This window comes from Puma concolor, chromosome F2 (assembly GCF_028749965.1).
Source record: "Puma concolor isolate L17-30 chromosome F2, mPumCon1.1.hap2, whole genome shotgun sequence".
NCBI lineage: Eukaryota > Metazoa > Chordata > Mammalia > Carnivora > Felidae > Puma > Puma concolor.
In genome coordinates this window covers 4842948-4862778 of record NC_141684.1, presented here as the reverse complement: position 1 = coordinate 4862778, position 19831 = coordinate 4842948, and the positions used below count along the sequence as shown (strand labels likewise).

At 54.4% G+C, this 19831-nt stretch overlaps 1 protein-coding gene across 3 annotated transcripts in view; it reads right to left on the bottom strand.

Moving 5' to 3' along the window:
• Positions 1-785: 785 nt before the first annotated feature.
• COL22A1 (collagen type XXII alpha 1 chain) overlaps positions 786-19831 on the bottom strand; it is a 260760-nt gene continuing 241714 nt past the window's right edge. For all 3 annotated transcript variants that reach the window (XM_086695892.1, XM_086695894.1, XM_086695893.1), the window contains exons 56-64: positions 18551-18604; positions 17005-17076; positions 15417-15452; positions 12434-12478; positions 9904-10083; positions 8222-8288; positions 5731-5913; positions 3789-3866; positions 786-1937 (exon numbers count right to left, since the gene is read on the bottom strand). In XM_086695892.1, coding sequence (XP_086552018.1) covers positions 1750-1937; positions 3789-3866; positions 5731-5913; positions 8222-8288; positions 9904-10083; positions 12434-12478; positions 15417-15452; positions 17005-17076; positions 18551-18604 — 903 coding nt within the window. In that variant the 3' untranslated portion in view covers positions 786-1749. The remainder of the gene's footprint in view (positions 1938-3788; positions 3867-5730; positions 5914-8221; positions 8289-9903; positions 10084-12433; positions 12479-15416; positions 15453-17004; positions 17077-18550; positions 18605-19831) is intronic.

Below are 19831 nucleotides of genomic sequence, written 5' to 3'. Positions count from 1 at the left end.
GATGAGAGGATGTCTAAGGTTGCTGACATTGTCCCCTCCAGCCCTTGTGTCTTACTTACATGGCTGTCAGGATGAACTGAGCAGGCGAACGTGAAAATGGCTCAGGTAGGGGGTGTCTGTGTGCAGGGACAGGCGCTGCACCCGGCTGCCCTTGGACCCCGCTCCCCATCCACCCCCCAGACTCAGCACCAACCAACTGGACAAGGGCAGCTGTGGACCTTATTTTAAAATCACTGCAGTATACTTCTTCATGCATGGAACCTTCCAACTCCTCGGGTTCCCAAATCAGAAGCATGTGGCACAGAGGTGATAAAAAGGAAGTGCTTGACAAGCATATGTTAGTCTGCGAGTGGTGACTGCCTGGGTGATCGAATGGATGAATGGATGGATCAATTAACCAATCAGTTAAGACATGAACTTGTGCTGAATGAGTAATTCTCAGGCCATGGTGAATCAGCTGGCCCCTGGAAGGGCAGGATGATGCCCCGAGTTTTGCCGAAACCAGCCTTCCCCCTGGCTGTGTCCCCTCCTCACTGTGACCCTGCACGGATGGGCACGTGGAAAAGGCTTCCGCCAAAATGGACAAAACAGAGCTGCCCCGATGGGGGGTATGACGGTGCATCGCCCCGGAGCTGGCTCACGCATCCTCACCCACCCTCTTGTGCATCGGCATGTGGCCTGGCCCCAGTCCCCCTGCCGCCCCCCAGAACGCAATGATTCATCTCAGGCCTTAAGGGGTTTGGTTCACAGGCAGGCGGACACCGGAGATAAGAACAGAATCGTCATGCAGGGCCGAAGAGGAAACTCAGATTTATTGAGCACCTGTCAGGTACACACACACACACACACACACACACACACACACACACACCCAATGCGCTTTATTTCCGAGGCAGAACCCTGGAGGCACAGATGTCCCACCCCCGGCCAGCCCACCGTCCGGAAATCACGGCAGTGGCCACCGGACCCCCTTACTTCACAATTCAAGTGAGTGGAACCAACACTGAGGATCTGGAAGGAGTCCCGTCCACGGCTTCACATCGGCTTTCCTGTCTTCGGCCCCCACACAGGATCCCAAGGAGCCTTTGCCAAGTCAAGTGCCGTGATTTTGCGTCCTCGAGCCTGAAGCACTGAGGTGGCCGTGTCTGCTCCCTAAGGACCGAGCCTGTGCTCTCCAAGTGCACTTCCCCGCGGGAGGGGAGAACGTCCTTGGTGTCTGCACGCTCTTTCTCCTCCTGCTTCACGTGTCTCTCCTGGGCATGGCGGAGAATGGAAGCCCACTGCCGTAACTTTCCTAGTTTCCTTGTGAGGAAAGAGGTAAATCTGGCAAAGGTCTGGTCAGGGTGTCATAGCACCAAGAGTCTCCTCAAGATGGGCAGGTCCACTCCAGACGGGGGCTGTCGGAAGAACCCAGAAACAACCCGCTGCCCCACAATCAAGTTCTCCCAGCTTCGGAGGAGAGGGGAAAACTCGTGGAGCATTATTACATGAAATAATAATAACAATAATAATAATAATAAACAATAATAATATTAATAATAATCTGACCGACCGGCAGCATCTCTTGGTTTTAATAATGTTGAGGTCCTTCAAGAAAATAAGACAAAACAAATGATAAAAGCAAGACAAAAAAAAGAAAAAGAAAAAAGAAAACACATGACTGTAATGTTTCAAGACCTCTGGCTTCTTATCAGGCTTTGAGTTCAAGTTTCAGAAATTCAGTGCCACCTCCTGGCATTCCGGAATCTTCTAGGGGCCCTTCACATTCCCTGGCCGGGCAGCGAGGCTGGCGAAGTAGGCACACTGGGAGGGGTCACACTGGCCAGGGGGCCCCGGCGGGCCTGGGGGGCCAGGGTGTCCCGCTGGTCCCGTCTCCCCTTGAGGGCCGGGGGCCCCGGGGAGCCCATCTTTAGCATAGCCAGGTTCCCCGGGCTGACCTGGTCCAAGGAGAGAAAGAAACAGAAGGTGTTCAGGACCCTTCTGGGGCTCATGAGCCCTGCTCCCACTGCTCCCATTCAGTGTGAACCGAGGACAAGAAACATGCCCAGAGAAAATGCCCCATGGGCTGAGAAGTCGCCCGGGGTAGAGTAATCCATGTGGACACCACAAAGCAGGGCCACCTGAATATGCAGGACAGGGGGTGGCTTTGTTTGGACTGGGGCAGCAATCAGGGTGCTGCTGGAGAGGAAGAGAAGGGTGGACGGGGGGCAGGGACATGAGGCGGATGAGAAACACGGCTTTCTATGCTCTTGCGTGGTTCTAGGAGATGAATCTCAATTGTCATCCCTCCTAGTTAACCATCATCCCCAATTCCCAGTATCTATTACCCAGTATCCAACTTGTCTCAGATATCCTGCAGTTTCTGGGCTTTATCTGTAGGTTAAATGTGAGCTGCATATTTGGACTGTATTAACCTATTCTGTAAGTCATGGTCCAAGAAAACATAAATAGGATGCAGCTAACTGACAGCCCAAAATTTAGGCTCAGAAATATTACCTATGGCACAAATTCTATTCTTCCGTGCGTTAAGCATTATAATTTCACAAATAATCAGCCTATCTCCCTTTTTGCTTTGGCCACTGGGAAGCTCACTGCTAAGTGTTATAGCTAATCCTATTACCTCCTAAGTCATCATGTTAGAAAACCTGAGTCTTCCTATAAAAGAGACAAAAAGTAGATTTTCCCGTTAAATAGATCTTTAGACATTTCATGATCTCTAAAATTCATGAATGCCTTGGGAGTAGGTATTTAGTCTATAGCCCTGCCTAGACCAAGTCTGAGACCAGCAGTGTCATTAATGCCTTCAGCCAGGACCACTTCAGTATAGTCATTATCTCAACCTCACGCTGGTACAATTATTTCCCCTTTCTAAACGGTCTCTGTTCTGCCTTTTGATCTTTATTTGGAGTTGCCTTATTTAAAAACTATTCTTAATACTATAAGCGATTGGAAAGTAGGCAAGCTGTCAACAATTAAGGCTGATGATGTATTTTCAGTTGTCTTCTCTAATGAGAGTGGCAACACATGTCCAGTGCAGGAAATTCAGAAAATCGAGAAGACCTAAATACTAAATACTAAAATTAAAATTACCTGTGGGCCTCATATTCAGAAATGACCTCGGGTGAGCATGTAAACTAGATGTGAATAAAAACGGGAACTCGGGCGAGGTGGATTTCGGCAAGAATTCAGGCTCATTTCTGCCACCTTCTACTGATAACCTCTCATCTCCGGCCACGGCGCTGCCGGGCGGCAGAGACCTCCCCACGCGGCCACTGAGCGGGACGGCCGAGCTGTCCAGGTTGTAAAACGGCAAGCCCCGTGTCCCAGGAAGGCAGACCCCCCCCCGGCAAGCCGGGCCTGCTGCCCACCCTGCCGGCTGGCCCCAAAATGCATTCTGAGAATTGGTAATGGGGTGGCAACACGTGCCAGCGAGTTTAGAAAATGCTGCCGTGAGCAACATTAACATCATGTGTTCATAGTGAGGCAGCAGGAGGAGTTCACGCGCACTGGGAAGGATTAAGGGGGCACGCGGTTCCCGGTGCTGCCCGGGCTTTTGTAACCCCAACTCCGTTTTCTTCAGGGTCGTTTCATACGATAAGCCTCAAAAACTCATGGGATATAGTACAGTTTTTTCAGCAAGAAGCTGGGCTTTTAGAAAGATCTCATAAAAACAAATCAGCGTTCCTGTCCCCTCTCTGTTGAACCCGGCCTCTCTCTGCAGACGTCCCTGGGGAGCCGGGGTGTCTCCCTCCATGCCCTCCACCCCGGACTCCGGGCGCCCTCCCTACCTGGGATGCCCGGCGGCCCCATCTCCCCTCGGAGGCCAACTCCAGGTGCACCCGGGTCTCCTTTGGCTCCTCGCTCACCTGTGGGAGGAACACGCGCCTTAGGTGGTGGAGACCCGTGACGAGGGCACAGGCAGGGAGCCGCACCGTGCAGCGGGTGCGGGGTCAGCCCACGGCCGCTGCAGCCTTCCGCCCCAACCCCCCTCGCTCTCACGCGGTCCACACTTGGGACTCCAAACTCCCCCACACTCATTCACATATACTCACTTTCGAATGCACCCTCAGCTACACATAAACATGTGTTCACGCACATAACTGCCCAATTACGTACACACGTAGGCACATTTGCGCATATTGTAGCAAATATGTACGTACATTCGTATACACATAAGGACTCACTCAAACACCAGCACCCGGATGTACACAGCCACATGCCCTATATATACACGGGTCCATGCGGCCGCACGCCCTCTCTGTATATACACGCCCGTTGGGGTCCCTGCGCACATCCCTCTCCTATGCAGGCACACGTCCACCTACATCCACTTGAAAATGCCTGCCCTACCTTGTGTTGTAACAGCGTTTCACCTGAACCTGTAGGAACTGGGTGATAACAGTAAACAACCCAATACTCTGGACCCTACAGGTATTTGCTAACACAGATCTACCCTCATGAAGCTTGAAATCCAGTAAAAGATGAAACAGGGCACAGAGAACATTCTAAAGGAAGCAGAATGTGTTAAGGACCATCATAGCAATTTACAAGTACAACAGAAGTTCAGAAGAGGGAGGGTCCCTTCCCCCTGGGAGGAAACTCAAGATTATATTTGAGTTAATACTGTACAGATTTGATTACACGCTCTCAGCTTTTTTTTTTCATCATTCATTTTTTTTTTTTTTGCTGTGTTGTTTCCAGAAATGTCTTTATGCAACATATTTTCTTTTGCAAACTAAAAATATTTTGCTAGTTCATGGAGACTTTATTCTGTTCTTATTTATTGTTGTAATTTACCACATTTGGTCTGTCTTCTGTCAGAGTCTGATGTTTTCTATGCTATATGCTTTCTTGTTGACTTTATCTCATGTATTTTGTTTTATGTACCCAAAGAGATAGGACTTGAACACAAATTTAACAAAAAGACTTTTCAGTAGGAGAAACATCACAGGGAATGAACGAATGAATGAATGAACGAATGAATGAATGAATGAACGAACGAATGGAGAATTAGTAAGGAGCTGGCAGGTGGAAAGAGGAGGATGTTAGGGGCATCCATGTTGCTATACCCCAGTGGCAACAGAAATCCTGTGTTTTTTGCACCCCCCCCACCCCTCCCCCACCTCGTGCTCACCCCTCCCCAGAGAGCAGTGAATCATCAGGTTGATGGGCTGGCTTTGGTTCTCCCTCTTGCTTTCCCACCTGCCTGCCTGCAAAGAGAGTGCGTTCCGGCTGGCTTGCCCCCATGCACTAAGGGGGACAGGTGCCACCCCCTGGAGGAGAGACCTGCTGTTGTCCAGAGGGCCCATGCCCAGATGAGATTTCTGTCTGAGAGCAGGAGAGGTAGCAGCCTTTTAAGCCACAGCTCCAAGCCACTTTGTTCAATTCTAAAGCTGGCGTCCAATGCCCCATGTGCCTGGAGACTGCAGTTCTCACCTCAGTTAGCTCTACCCTGGGAGGGGGCAAGAGGGCATTTTGCAATACCCCCTGCAGCTAGAGCAGGGGAGAAGGAGAGAACAAGGAAGTTGGGAGGGAGCCGGTTCGATCTTCCTGGCGGGAGCATAATCTTCCAAAAATGTCAAGTATGAAAATATTACGTGATGCCCAAACCCAGGGTGTTACCGAGCTGCAGGGGGAGGAGAGGGGATAGATTAAGCACATTTGGCCGGAGTGCGGTTCCTTCCCAGCCCTCCTCCGCGTGAAGCACGGCTCCTCAGGGTCCCCACTCACCTTTGGGACCTATTGGTCCAGACGGCCCTTCCAGACCCCCCTGCCCGGGCCGCCCTGGCTCGCCCATGGGGCCTGCCCTTCCTGGAAGCCCATCTTTTCCTGGGGGCCCCGGGGGCCCAGGTCTGCCTTGAGATGACTTCATCTGTGCCGGCGGCCTCTGGGCCAGGAGGTAGGCAAGTTTGGCTGCAGAGGAGGGAGAACAGAGATGTTCAGGACGGAGGGTGATGGACAGAACATGAACTGGCAATTCACCATGAAGTTCAGAACCAAGGAGACCAGCACAGAAGGCCAACAACATAAGCCAGCGCACAGCAGTGCAGCCAACACGGGCTCTGGGCCTCGGCCAAGCTACCTGACCTCTCTGAGCCTGCTCGTCCTTGTCAGGAAAATGGAGGCAATGAAGTAACACCTACCCCACCAGCTGGGTGTGAGGATGGGGACAAGATGTAAGGCATTAAGACTGTGCTCCGGGGACGCTGGTGTCTCCGAACAGGGCGGGACTGCCAGTGGTGACAGTCCCCACAGCAGGTGGAGTTGTAATAATTGCCAGCTGGGGAAATGGAGGCTGGCGGTGGGACTTAAGTGGCTCACACAAAGCCACTTAAGCGATTTAGTGACTTATCCGAGTAAATTTCTCATCGATAAACTGAAGGGCTGGACGTGATGTTGTCTAGGATCCTTACATGTTTAAAATGTTAAGATTACAGAATCGGTTGAAAAAAAAAAAACAAAAACCCAGAGGGGAGCGCCTGGGTAGCTCAGTTGGTTAAGTGTCCAACTTCCGCTCAGGTCATGATCTCGTGCTCTGTGAGTTTGAGCCCCATGTCAGGTTCTGTGCTTAGAGCTCAGAGACTGGAGCCTGCTTCGGGTTCTGTGTCTTCCTTTCTCTCTGCCCCTCCCCTGCTCATGCTCTGTCTCTCAAAACTGAATAACGTTAGAAACAAAGCAAAAACAAAAACAGAGGTCTAACGGCTTTCCACCGCAGTGGGGACACAGTGCCCATCTGGTGGCCGCTGAGAGAGTCAAACATGGTCAGGCCTGAGCCCTTCTTCTTGCAGGTGGGTGACAGAACCCAGAGAGGTGGGGGGGGGGTCACCCGAGCCCCCGGCATCTGGGTGGTAAAACCAGGGCAGAATCGGGGTCTTCTGAGAGCCCTGGGACCGTCCTCCCACAGCACACGAGGTGGCAGGCGGGCTACGGTCTGGTCTGAGGCCCGAGCAAACGGGCTTAACTTCTCTGAGCCTTGATCTCCTCATCCTTAAAGTGGACTTGATGCTTCCTCTTCAAAAGGCTGTTTGGAAGAAAGGACTCTGCCCAGGAGATGCTCCATCTGAACTTTTCCCAAATAGGTCTTGTCTCTGTTCTTGGGCTGGAAACTCCCCAAGGGCAGAGGCCAGTTCTGCCACTGGTAAATCTAACACCCAGAAAGCAGAGCTCAGAGATGCCCACATGGGAGACCTCAGGATGTGACCCCCACCCAGTGGCATCCACCATCCCAGCCTTGGGTTGCCTTCCTTTCTGGAACCCACAGCCCCACCCAAACCCCCGTCCCCTGCCATCTGCCCCAGGTAATCGTGTTTGGCTGCCCTGCGTGTGGAGAGGGACCATGCTCGCCTGGACACTCTGTGGCCTGGGATGGGCAGCATCTCGTCCAACGCCCTGTCCCCACACCCAACTCAGAGTCTGACATATGCTGGGCGCAAGTAACTCTGACACACGAGCATGTGAATGAATATGCCTTCCTGTTTCATCCATCTGGGTCTGGGAAGAGTTATAGATGTCTGACCTTCCCTATCATAGGTTGTCAACGACTTTCCTCTCCTAACAGCTTCCAGGACAGAGGGAAGTGGGAGAAGGTGGTGCTTAAGAGAAGGGATTTTGCAGCAAAGGCTGCCTGCACAGCTCAGACGTTTACCAGATGTTCCGCTTCCGGTAAGTTACTCAGCATCTCCGCTCCTAACGATCAAACATGCTTCCTGACCTTTGGGAGGCTTCCGTGAGTTACCCTGTGAGTGCTTAGGACACCACCTGACCTACGGCAGGCCCCGCAGGCTGGCATTACTACTAGCTTCCGACCTTGCTCCCTCCCGGAGCACCTGCTGTGTGCTGGGCTCATGCAAGACTGGGATTTCACAATAAGTCCACTACAGTAGGATTAAAAGGAATCTAGTGCCTTGAAAGCACTGTGTGTCCCTGCTCCCCTCGGGACCGAACGCACAGGATGTATGGCCGACGGTGGTACAGATGGTTCTGTGGATGGTGAGCTTCCCTCATGAGAGGCGTTAAAGCGAGGTAAAGACAGGCTCCGAGAGGGGTCTGTGGGTCTAGGGCCTGCACGGTGTTCCTCTGGTTTCTGCATGGTTTCTACATGTGAGCTGCTCTCCTACAGCCTTTTCCAAACCGGGTTGCAGAGGTCCTGAAGGGTGAAGGAGGGACTGCTTCCCGGACCCTCAAGAGGCCTTTACGTGGCTAGCCGTGGTCAGCTACTCACTTTCCAGCTGTTTCTCAAGCTCTTCTTGGATGAGCCGCCGCAGGGTGTCCATGGAGGGAGACTCCCCCTGGAAGGGACGGGAGGCGGAATTACTTACCTTCCCGTGAACTCCTGCCACCCAGACCCCTGGTGGCCCCGGAATCCAGGAGGCACAGACAACGCGTACCACATTTTCCTGGTCCAACCCTTATCACTCCCAGAACTGGCTCCCTTTCCCTTGGCCACGCAAGCGGCCTCCTCCCATCTTATACAGTCACCCGAGGCCTCTGCTGGCACTCTCTCTGTCCTTCCCGCTCCTTATCTGGAACGTCTTCTGCAGAAGCCATCTCCCCAGCACCAGACCTGAGAGGTTCTGGCCCCAAATCTCTCCCTGCCGAAGTCCCGTCTACTTCCAGACCAGCCCGCGGGCTGCCTCCTGCATGGATTCATATTCGATTTCCCTCACCAGCCGCTTGGCCACTCTTGGGTCTGGTTTTCCTTGCTCTGTTCACCTTGGCCCTACCCACGTGCCTGACAATCCTGATTTTGGGTTCAAAGAAGCTGAGTCTATGGGCCAGGGGAGCAGAGCACACCCTGGGCTCACAGGGTGACACGTGATTCTTAGAGGAATCTGTAAGAGCAGTCCTCACACCATGCCTGCTGGATCAGGGCAGTGTCCACCCTCAGGGTGAGGGTCTCCCTGCACTCGTATCTGCAGCCCCAGCACCTGGCATGGAGGTGCCCAGTAGGACCATGACTTGGATTCCACTTCATTATTCTCGGTGTTCTTTCCTGGTCAATCTTATATGCCGGTCCCAGGACTTCCATTGCTACGCAGGGCAGCAGGACCAGGAGTATTCAGCAAGGGCTTTGGAAGCTTCCCCCCGCCGCCCCCCGTGCCCTGCAGTCCCCCTCCTGGACTTGACTGAGAGCCCAGCTTCTGGCTGCCCCAGACCACCGGGAAGTGACAGAACCATAGAGGGTCAGAGCTGGCAGGGACACTGGAGGTCACCTGAGCCTGTGCTCTGAGGACAGGAGGGCCCCCAGGAGACCACAGGGCTGCAGAGGGGGGAAGGTGAGGTCACCTTGACCAGGAACCCACCTCCCCCACAACCACTTACACCAGGGTAGCTCTGCTTTTTTTCCTCTGTAGCCCATGTGTGCTCATGGTACAGGTTTGTGTAAAACGAGAGTTCTGCCACTAGAATAAAACGTGTTTCAAGAAAAAACACTGCTCTAAATAAGCCTGTCCTTTCATGTTTGGGAAAAGTAAGACCCAGAGGGGAAGTGAGTGCCCCAGATAGGGAGAAAAGAGGAATGACAGACCCAGGCATTGGCCGGATCGGCAAGCCCTCCGCATCCCATGGGGGATGCTCATACGGCTAAGAGCTGGTGCGCTTTTTAGTCGACTTTTACACTGGGTCCCGGGGAAGACTGGTGCCGGAGCCTGAAGAAGTCAGGCCTGAGGACTCACTGCATGGAGCAGAGGGTGGAGGAGGAGAGGGACTATACTCTCCAGCACTCCCTGCACTGTGCACACTATCTCACCTAGTCATCACAACAAACCAGTCAGGAGACTGTCTCCTTCCCACCTTGGGCAGGGACGGGCAGGCCCAGATGGGGGGGATCTAGAACCTGGTCCCTCTGATGGTCACACACCTCACCAGCATCTCCCAAGTGTAAGGCAACATCAGCATCCTTACCCTCAGTCCCGGAAATCCTGGCTGTCCTGGAGGCCCCGGGGGCCCGGCCAGTCCATTCTCCCCAGGTGGTCCTTGGGGGCCCATCAGGCCTGTGTGGCCTTTGTGACCGGGGATTCCAGGGTCCCCAGGCTGGCCCTTCCCACCAGGGGGTCCTTTGTCACCTTTGTTCCCGGGGTCTCCCTAGAGGGAAGAAGCACGTCAGTGAGCAGAGGACTGGCAGGGATACCCAGCACAGACAGGTGTGTGCAGCGTAGGGGGCCCCCTCATCCCCCGTCCTGGGGCGCTGGATGGGAGACCTCAGTCCTCTCACGCCTGTGTCTCAGGTAAGGACACGGTAAGGACACGGGCTCCAGAGACAAAGCCACCTGTCTCAGTCACACAGGTAGTCTGCAGAGGACAAGAGGAGAGATCTGATTTCCAACCACAGTGTGTGTGGTTCCATCTGCCTGTTGAACCTGACTCCCGGGGGTGCGGGCCACTTCCGCTGGTCTGCTGTCAGCTGCACAGACACAGCTACTCTTTAGATGGAGGAGCCCCACTTGCAGGTGACTTCCTGCTATTCTCAGTTTTGCTGGGCCCACATGGGATGACACTGACCGGGACGCTCTGCTCCCCATCCCTGACCCAGACTTCGAAGCCCTGGATCGGTGATTTGGGAGCCATGGCGACCACGGGACCATCCAGTCCTCTGCCCAATGTGCAAGTGTGGGTCTGACCAGCAAGTCCCGCGTGTTGGTGTGTCTGAAAATAGGCGGCCACTTCGACGAGCTCAGGGTTTACCAGGACTCCAGTGCTGCAGGAAGCAACACAGGGAAAGAGGGGGAGCAAGATGGTAGCTGGAAATGGGACGTGGCTATGGACGTGGCCCAGAGCCAAGGAAAAGCAGACTACAGGTACAAAACTACCTCCAACACGGATGCTCCAATGAGAAACAAAAGAGCCAAATGATGGACAAAGTCTGATATGTTCCAGGGGGTTAACAAAAGGCAGATGCGTATTTATCACACACACACCCACAGGGCTGGAACATGAAAGAAAATGTCCAGTGATGGACCCTGGGAAAGGGGATGGGGGCCATAAAGGACACTGCTTTTCACTGCAGCCACATTTTTGCAATTTGCAATGGTTAACTATATGTCCCTAAAGCTTTTTCAACAGTAACGAAAAGAACGGTGAATTTCAAATTAATTCAGCCAAATCCCAGGGGCAGGCCTGACTTAAGGGCATGATGCATTTCATGGGGACGTTGTCGGGTTGGCGATCAGGGGTCAGTGAGAGTCCCAGGGCTTCGTGCACCTGAATGCCAAGGCCGTATCCCAGCTGCGGTACAGCATTTCCTATTCATTAAATGTCTCAATATCACTTTGCAGGGGGAGGACTCGTCCCAGATTTCAAACGTTCCCAGGAGGGCAAAGGATTGGCAATGTTCCACTAAACCACTTAACAGGGAGAAGGCAATTCTCCATTTATTGATTAGGTATCAGAGAAGAGATTTGCGGTCTGAACTCCCTGGCTGCCAGCCAAATCTCAGGCCACCCCTGGCAGCCTTAGGTCCCGGGGACACTTGTATGACACTGGCGTGGGGGACTGTCAATGCCTCCTCAGCCACAGCCGCGTTCCCTGGTCCCATCCTTAGGAACCAACAGCCCTAGCACAGAGGAATCCAGTCGCTCGGAAGGAAGGAGGGAGAGAGATCCAGCGGGGGTTCAATCTCTGACATTCTCAGCTGCTATCGTTCTGTCTCCTCCAGCCTACAGGAGAAACCCAACTCCTCACCTATCCAAACTGCAAAGAAAGCAGTGATAAATTCTCTGCAGGACCGTGGAAAACAAGCCGGGGGTGGGGTGTGGGGTGTGGGCTGCAACATCCACATCGTGCAACAGTGTGACAGTGTGACTGCTGACCAAATGGAGGGCTGTGGGCAAATGAGATGTTTGATTCTTCTAAAGAGGACAGAAGTTGTCATGAGTACGAAAACACCTCCTTCCCACACTGGCATTTCTGGTGAAAAAAAAAAAAACCCAAACAACAACAACAACAACAACAACAAAAACCCACAACCAAACCCAAAAAAACTTTCCCTGTTGTTTTTTGGAGGAATGAAATGGAAAGAGAGGCTTTGTGAGGGTAGCACCAAGGCGACTCATTATGGGAAAATCTGTTCCCTTGTCACCTCCAGTGACAAATCTGGCTCCTGGTAGATTGGCACTTTGGGAGCTGAGCACGTCATGCACACAGGCTCTCGTCCGGGATGAGAGGGAAATCTGTCAAAGTCTCAGAACACTTGCGTTTGAATTTGTAATTGTGATGATTTTACTCCTTAAAATAACATCCAAAAAAAAAAAAAAAAAAAAAAGGAAAGGAAAAATAACAACATTCACTACAACAATCTCTTTGTGGGCCAGGGATTTTCCAGGGCGCAGCGGGCCGGCAAGCTCTCCAGGCTTGGCTGTTGTTGGCTGACCACCTTGGACAGGGTCCCCGCGCCCTCTTGCAAAGGTCACATTCAGTAACTACCTCCCTCACTTACCCTTTCTCCTTTGGGTCCTGGCTCTCCGGGCTTCCCGGGGGTGCCCTGCAATGAGTCCAAAGGACGAGGGTCACTTAATCAGGGCCACCCACTGGCAACCCTGTGCCAAGCACAAGGGGTGCCGGGGAAGTCAGCAGCACCCCCCCCCCCAAGAGCCCCTCTCTGTCCAGACTTTGTAGGCATAACTTCCTTCCCTCCTCCACTCCTGCCAAGACCCACGAGGCACCGACAGCACCAGCCCCTGCCCGGCGCCTTTAGGATTCCTCCTCTGCCCTTTTCTGGGACAGACCCTCTCACCAAACACGCCCAGGAGGCCCTGCAGGATGTGGGCTTCCGTAAGTGCTCACTGCCCCTGTGGCCAGGCTGCCCTGCCTCCCGCTGATCCAAAGAACTTCTGTGACTGCCCACCGCAGGGAGCATGTGGTCCCGCTGCCTCCTGGCCCCTGCAGCCCATCTTCCTGCTGCCTGCAACACACCCCCTCTGCCATGCACACAAGGTCTGTGCCCCCTGCCCCCCATTTATATGCTGAAGCCATAATCCCCAGTGTGACGATTAGCAGGTGGGGCCTCCGCGAGCTATTTAGGTTTAGATAAGGTCGTGAGGGTGGCCCCATGATGGAAATGGGGAAATGGGCACAGGGACCAGGTAGCCAGCTGGTGTAATTAGGGAAGGGTGGAACAGAATCTGCCAACAACCCTGATCCTGGACTTCCCGGCCACCAGAACCATGAGAAATGTCTTTCTCAGCCACGCAGTCCAGGGTAATGGTGTGGTGGCCAAGCTGACTAATCACTGTCCCTTTTTCTAGGATAAATCCCACGTGGCCTTCAGGCCTCCCCTCCAAGAAGCCCTCCCTGACCGCCCGGCACTTAGGTAGGGACCCCACACCCTTCCGGGAGGGCAGTCACTTTGGGGCCGGTGATGGGGTACACAGCCTCGTGGTCCTCACTGCTAGGACACTCCCTCCTTGCTTCTGCGACCCACTGCAGCTGGGATCTCTCTCTACCCCACTTTGCCCCCAGCCCCTCTGCCGCCTCCCTTGCAAAGCCCTCCGGCCAGTGTCCGCCCGCATGCATGGGTTCCCTTGTCACCAGCTGACGCTTCACTGCCACTGTCCCCACATGAGGTGACAGGGGCGTTCCCCTGGGACCACAAGCACTTGGAAGGCAGGTCCTGTGCTTATCCACCTCCGGACTCCACCGTGTCCCTCCAAACCCTGCTGTGCACTCCGTTCAAGAATACAAACTCCAGGGCTTGAAGCAGGGGGCAGTCGGCCCGGGGCTCATGCCCTGTCTCCTGCTGCAGGGACAGAAGGGGTCTGCAGAGAAGGAAGGAAGTAGAACAAATACTCCGCAGCTCCTCTGAGATGGGGTCACACCTGTCACATCAGCCCTGGCACACGGGTGCACCTGTAGCCCTCGACTTGTGCAGAGAGAAGAGCAAGTCACAGCCCTGTTCTCACGGGGCTCGCGGCTCAGCTGACAGCCAGATGGGGGCACAGCTTACACACAGGGCAGACCCATTTATTTCTCTAATAGAAATACGAAAAGATGCTTCGGGAACCCCGGGAGAAGTGCATGACTGTGTGTTGGGAGGCTTGGCGCCTTGAAGGACACATAAAACCTAACAGGCAGAGGTGTAGGGACGGGCCCTGTAGGTGGAGGGAGGAGTGAAGACCAAGCCTTGGAGACAGGACTGGGGCCGTGGCGTGCACGGGGCACAGGAGGCAGGAGCTCACACTGGAGAGAGCGTGGGGTCGGCTCAGGGCAGAACTCAGGGCCTGCTCAGAGGCCAGACTCATTCCCATAGGCAACAGGGAGCCAGAGAGAGTCACGGAGCAGCTCTGAAGTGCGAGCTGGGGCCGTTTCCCCTGCGCTCGATCTAGGCAGCAGGAAGAAACAGGGATCGGAGAGCAAGCACTATGCCCATGAGTGGACAGCACGGCTCGGGCGGAGGCAGAGGCTGCGACACACTAAGCCGTTCGATCTGGCTTTAAGGAAGCCGCCTGCCTCCCTCCCTGAGCTAGGAGAGTAACCCCCAGGCTCAGAGTGAACATGGCTGTCCCCCACGCTGGGCGTGTGCGGGCTGGGAAATGGACACGCCAGCAGCTGCAGAAACTCCTTTCTCTGTGTTCCTTCCGTCTTCAGTTCCTCATCACGAATTTTTGCCGCCTGCTCTTCGCCGGGCTCCCGGGCCAACAGAGCAGGGTGCTAGGACACAGCACAGTGGGGTGTCACTGTGTCCCAGTGGCCGAGGAAAAGTCCACACAGGCAACGTTTCGGCACAGACCTCAGGCTCATCAAGACCAGGCATGCAAAGGAGCGGAGAGTGAGGAGGGGCGTGGCAAGGGCTTCTGGGAAGGGCCTCGGTGTGCATGAGAGCCCTTGGCAAAGAACTTGGCAGGTTTGAGGGGCTGAAAGGCAGAGCTCCTGGGGGTCAGACTCAGAGGGGAGCTGGTGGAGCCAGGCCACCTAGCTTCCAGCAAGGGCAGGGAGGGCAGAGCGGAGGCCAGCCCGGGAGGCGACATGGTCCTGTGTGTGCTCTGCAAAGGGGCTGCGGGCGGGAGGGGGCTGTGGGGGCGGGGAGGGCTAAGGCTGGACACGGGGGGGGGGGGGGGGGCGGTGGGTGGTCACTGCGATCGTCCAGGCAGGAGATGGTGGCAGCCTGGACGGGAGTCCTCGCAGAAGGCATGGGGAGAACCGGACAGAGCGGTGGCATTTCGAACTTGCAACCGATAGGATTTACTGACACTGGACACAGAGACGTGTTAGCGAAAAGAGGCACCCCGGACCGGCTGCCGAATGGGTGGGTCCCCGTGCACAACGAGGTAGGATCTACACAGCGACAGCGGGGCGCTCAAGTGAGCGCGGGACCCAGCCGGGCGCCACGAGCCTGTGTGTGTCACTGCCCACGAAGCCGAAGCCGCTCCGGCGTCCCCCACAGGGAAGGGCGGCCAAGGGGAGGCGGCGCACTCTATACTTGCCTCCTTGCCTGGGATGCCCTTCTCTCCTGGCTCCCCCTACAAGACAGAACAAGGTATCAGCAGGCTCTGCAGCGTCAGCACATTGTCTGCAAAGCAGACATTTTCACCCAAGTCGTGTTCCAGCGAAGGCAGCAATCAATGGTCCAGCCGACCAAGGACACCTCTGACAGGTTCTCTAGTCAGCGAGGGCGGGAGGAGGCACAAACCGCCCCAGAGTGGCAAGGGGGGCCACCGGTTCTGGGCTCCCCGCCAACGGGATGGCTGGGACTCCACCAAGAGGGCGTCCGGGATATGGGTTTTACAGAGTGTCCAGCTGTGGTGGGGGGTCCTCCTGAGAAGTGGGCTCAGAGTGTAAAATAAGCCACCAGACACACACTGGGCTCTAGAGCGAGCAGTCTGGGTTCCAATCCTGGCTGCTCCACGTAACTGGCTTCGTGAGCTTGGACAATCTCCTTATAATTTTCTCGAGTTCTCAGAGCTCTGTGCCTCAGTTTCTCCATCTGCACAAGTTCCTCGACTTCTCTGTGCCTCAGTTTCTCCATCTGCACAATGGGAGCAGAGGCTGTACTTGCCAATATGTACTCTGCTATCAGCATGACTCGAAAGAACCAGGGTTGCAAGTCTAGAAGAATGGGTGCCTGGCAGCGACATGGCTCCCAGGGGGTCAGGAAGGGGGTCGGGGAGGCAGCTTGGACCATTAACAGTTGGGCAACAGAGTGAATGGCCTCAAGTAAAAATCAGCGGATGCAGCATGGAAGGGCTTGGGCTACATGGTAGAAATGGGCAAAAGAGGAGTGGCCACGGGAGTGGCTGGGCTAGCTGGGTGGTAGGGGCATCCTTGGGGCCAGGATTAAATTGGAGGGAGCGGACAGGAACATGGGTAAGCTTCCTACTCCTGCAGGGGACATACCACCCTCATGCCGTGGCTGGCAGCCCACGGTGTGGACCGTGGCATGTGGGACGCACCAGGAGCCCGGCTGGAAACGTTTGGATGCCTCAGCATTCTTCCGCCCAGAGACCTGGCAAAGATCACCGGACGGCATCCCTGTATCACACCTGCTAGTCAGGAGGCCAGGACTCAAGGTCCAGCTGGAGCACGGACTGACCATGCGGCCTCAAAAAAAAAATACCTACATGTTCTGACCCTGCAGCCCAAATTCAACCACCTTTAACATGGTTTCTAACGGTCCTCGAAGTTTTAGGATCGTTATTAGCACCACCACCCCAGCCCAACCACCATTAAAGCAGTCTATACCTACGCAGCGGATGCCCTGGGCTGGGCACCGCTGCTGGGCTCTGTGCACCCATCACCTCACCTAATGCTCGCAGGTGTATGCTCTTACATCCCCACTGGAATAATGAGGACACTAAGGCACAGAGGAGGCTATGAGAGCAGCCCAAGGTCCGGTGGTGGAGCTGAGACTCCCACGCAGGTGACACGTGAGTGCCTGTTTCAGCCAATGCACACTGCCACCTTGGCACCATGACGTGACCGTGACACGACCTGAGCGGGAGGACCTGAAGATACAGTGGGTGGAAACTCCTACCAGAGCTGGGCACCTGGCCCCCCAGGGAGTTCTCTGCTTACCTGAGGCCCCCGGGGACCCAGAAAGCCGGGGAGTCCCGGGCTGCCGTGGTCTCCTTTGTTCCCCTTCTGGCCCTGCAGAGGGAGGACAGATATATCAACGCTGCAAGGTCAAGTGCAGACCCGAGGAGACTCAAAAGCCTCGTAACCCCGCTGTGTTCTGAGGGGTCAACAAAGAGAAGAATGGCCCTTTCCGGTATGGGAAGGCAGCCGGTCGGGAGGCTACCCTGTGTCCTGACAGCATTGTTGGGGCTGGGGCAAGACAAGAAACATCTCCTCCCAATCAAAGCAACAGAAGCAAATGGGAGAAAAATTTAACAAAAACACTCTGCTGTGTGTGTGCGTGTGCGTGTGCGTGTGTGTGTGTGTGTGTGTGTGTGTGTCTGTGTGTGTGTGTGTGTGTGTGTGTGTGGCCCCTCCAAGCCGCCCTTAGTACACTTATTCCCAATAGCACAGCAAGGCTCCTGGTTTGGTAGGATCGCCTCTGGGGAGCAGTTTTGGGGACTCTTTCAGTTCCAGCCCTTCCGGGTAGCCACATGTGTGAGTCAGCTCTTCTGGGGCCAGCTCTGTGCCAGGCACGAAGCCAGACTCATGGCCCAGTCCCATCTCATCTCACCAGCAGTGACAAGCCTCACACCATGGCTTCTGAGAAACATCAGTCATTCCATTCGCTAAGGAGTTTAAGTTCTTCTAGTGCAGCTGTCCCAGGTCTAACAGAAAGATGAGTCTCCACTGGGGTGACCAGATGCCCGGTTTGCCTGAGCATGATGAGGTTCCCAGGATGCAGGATTCTCTGGGCTAAAACCAGGGAGGCTCCTGGCAAACCAGGACGGACGGGTCACTCTCATTTCCACAATGACGACAGTTAGCCAGCCAACTGGTCTGCCCACTGTCCAGCACAACTGTTGCTTGACTCACCAAGCCCGGGGTGGGTGGGGTGGTGGTTACAAGAAGGCTAGGCTGGGAGGAGACTTGTGGAAAGGATTTGACTCATCTGACCCCTGAATCCATCAGAGAACCATTTTCTCCAGCATGTCTCCCCATCTACCAGACCTAATCCCAAATCCGGTGACCTGGATGTTCCTTCCACTACCCACGGATCCCACCCATTGTTTCTTCCTGCCCTCCCCAGTCTCCACCTCCTTACCACTAGGAATACCCCCTTCAGACAATCTGCCTCATACCTATCCCCACATTACACACTTACCCTGTCCTTACTCGGGTAACGGCTGGTAGGCCTGACCCTGTCCCTCCATCCTCTAAAAATATGCAGCGTCTAGAGTGCAACCTTATTACACGCTTCTTTAGTCTTAATAGGCTTGTACCTTTGTATGACTGGTACAGAGAACCAAGTGCATAATCGCATGCATTTTAGACTTTGAAAGGGGTCCTTCTTGGAGCCTCTCACTTCCAGCCTATTTCTATCATTCAAATACCGTATTTTCCCACTGATGCTTCTAGGGGTAGAGAACAGGCAATCTGTGATGTGAAAGCCATGCCCCTTGCAAAGCTGGCCCTGATGCCACCTTATAGCCGTGGGAGTACTCACAGGGCTTCCTGCAGGGCCAGGGTCTCCTGGAGATCCCGGTGATCCGTTCTTACCCTGGTGGAAGAAACACAAGTAATAATCTACCAGGACATTGAGGAACAGGACAGTGGAACAGAGAGACTGCTGGATGTGGAGAACCCGATCTCACATGGAGAGCTGTCATGCAGGCCAGCCTGGCTCTCAGTAAGCCACATCATTATTCAGAGGATAGTTCTCAACTTATAAAAGGAGCCTATAACACCTCACTCATAATATTGTGAAATTAAATGAGTTTGTGGGCATGATAAAGCCTAGGTTGGTGAGTGCTGCCCACAGAACAGGTATAGTAAATAATCATGACCTCATCCATCCACCCATCTACCCACCCACCCACCCACCCATCCACCCATCCACCCATCCACCTACCCACCCATCCACCTATCCATCCATCCATCCATCCATCCATCCATCCATCCATCCATATATCCATCCACCCACCCATCCACTCACCCAACCATCCATCCACCCATCCATCCACCCATCTACCCACCTACCCATCCACCCATCCACCTATCCATCCATCCATCCATCCATCCATCCATCCATCCATCCACCCATCTACCCATCCATCCATCCATCCACCCATCTACCCATCCACCTACCCATCCATCCATCCATCCATCCATCCATCCATCCATCCATCCACCCATCTATCCATCCATCCATCCATCCATCCATCCACCCATCCACCCATCTACCCATCCATCCATCCATCCACCCATCTACCCATCCACCTACCCATCCATCCATCCATCCATCCATCCATCCATCCATCCAACCACCCACCAACCCATCCATCCATCTACCCACCCATCCACCCACCCACCCATCCACCTACCCACCCATTCATCTATCCGTCCATCCATCCATCCATCCACCCACCCATGCATCCACCTATCCACCCATCTTCCATCCATCCACCCACCATCCATCCACCCATCCATCCACCCACACCTCCACTCACCCACCACCATCCATCCATCCATCCATCCATCCATCCATCCATCCATCCTTCAGCTCAGAGGCTGTCTTAAGGAAGAACACAAGAGTGCTCAGAACACGGCAGTGCTGTTCTCAGCTTAGGGTGCTTGTCCAGGTGCTAACTGCATTCTACTGTTCCACTAGGAGCACAGTTATATCCAAGAGATGATGATACTGACACACACAGGAAAAATGGCTGCACACAATTGTGGAGCCACTAAACTGAAGGTCCGCTCATTCCAGAATCCAGGACTGACCCAA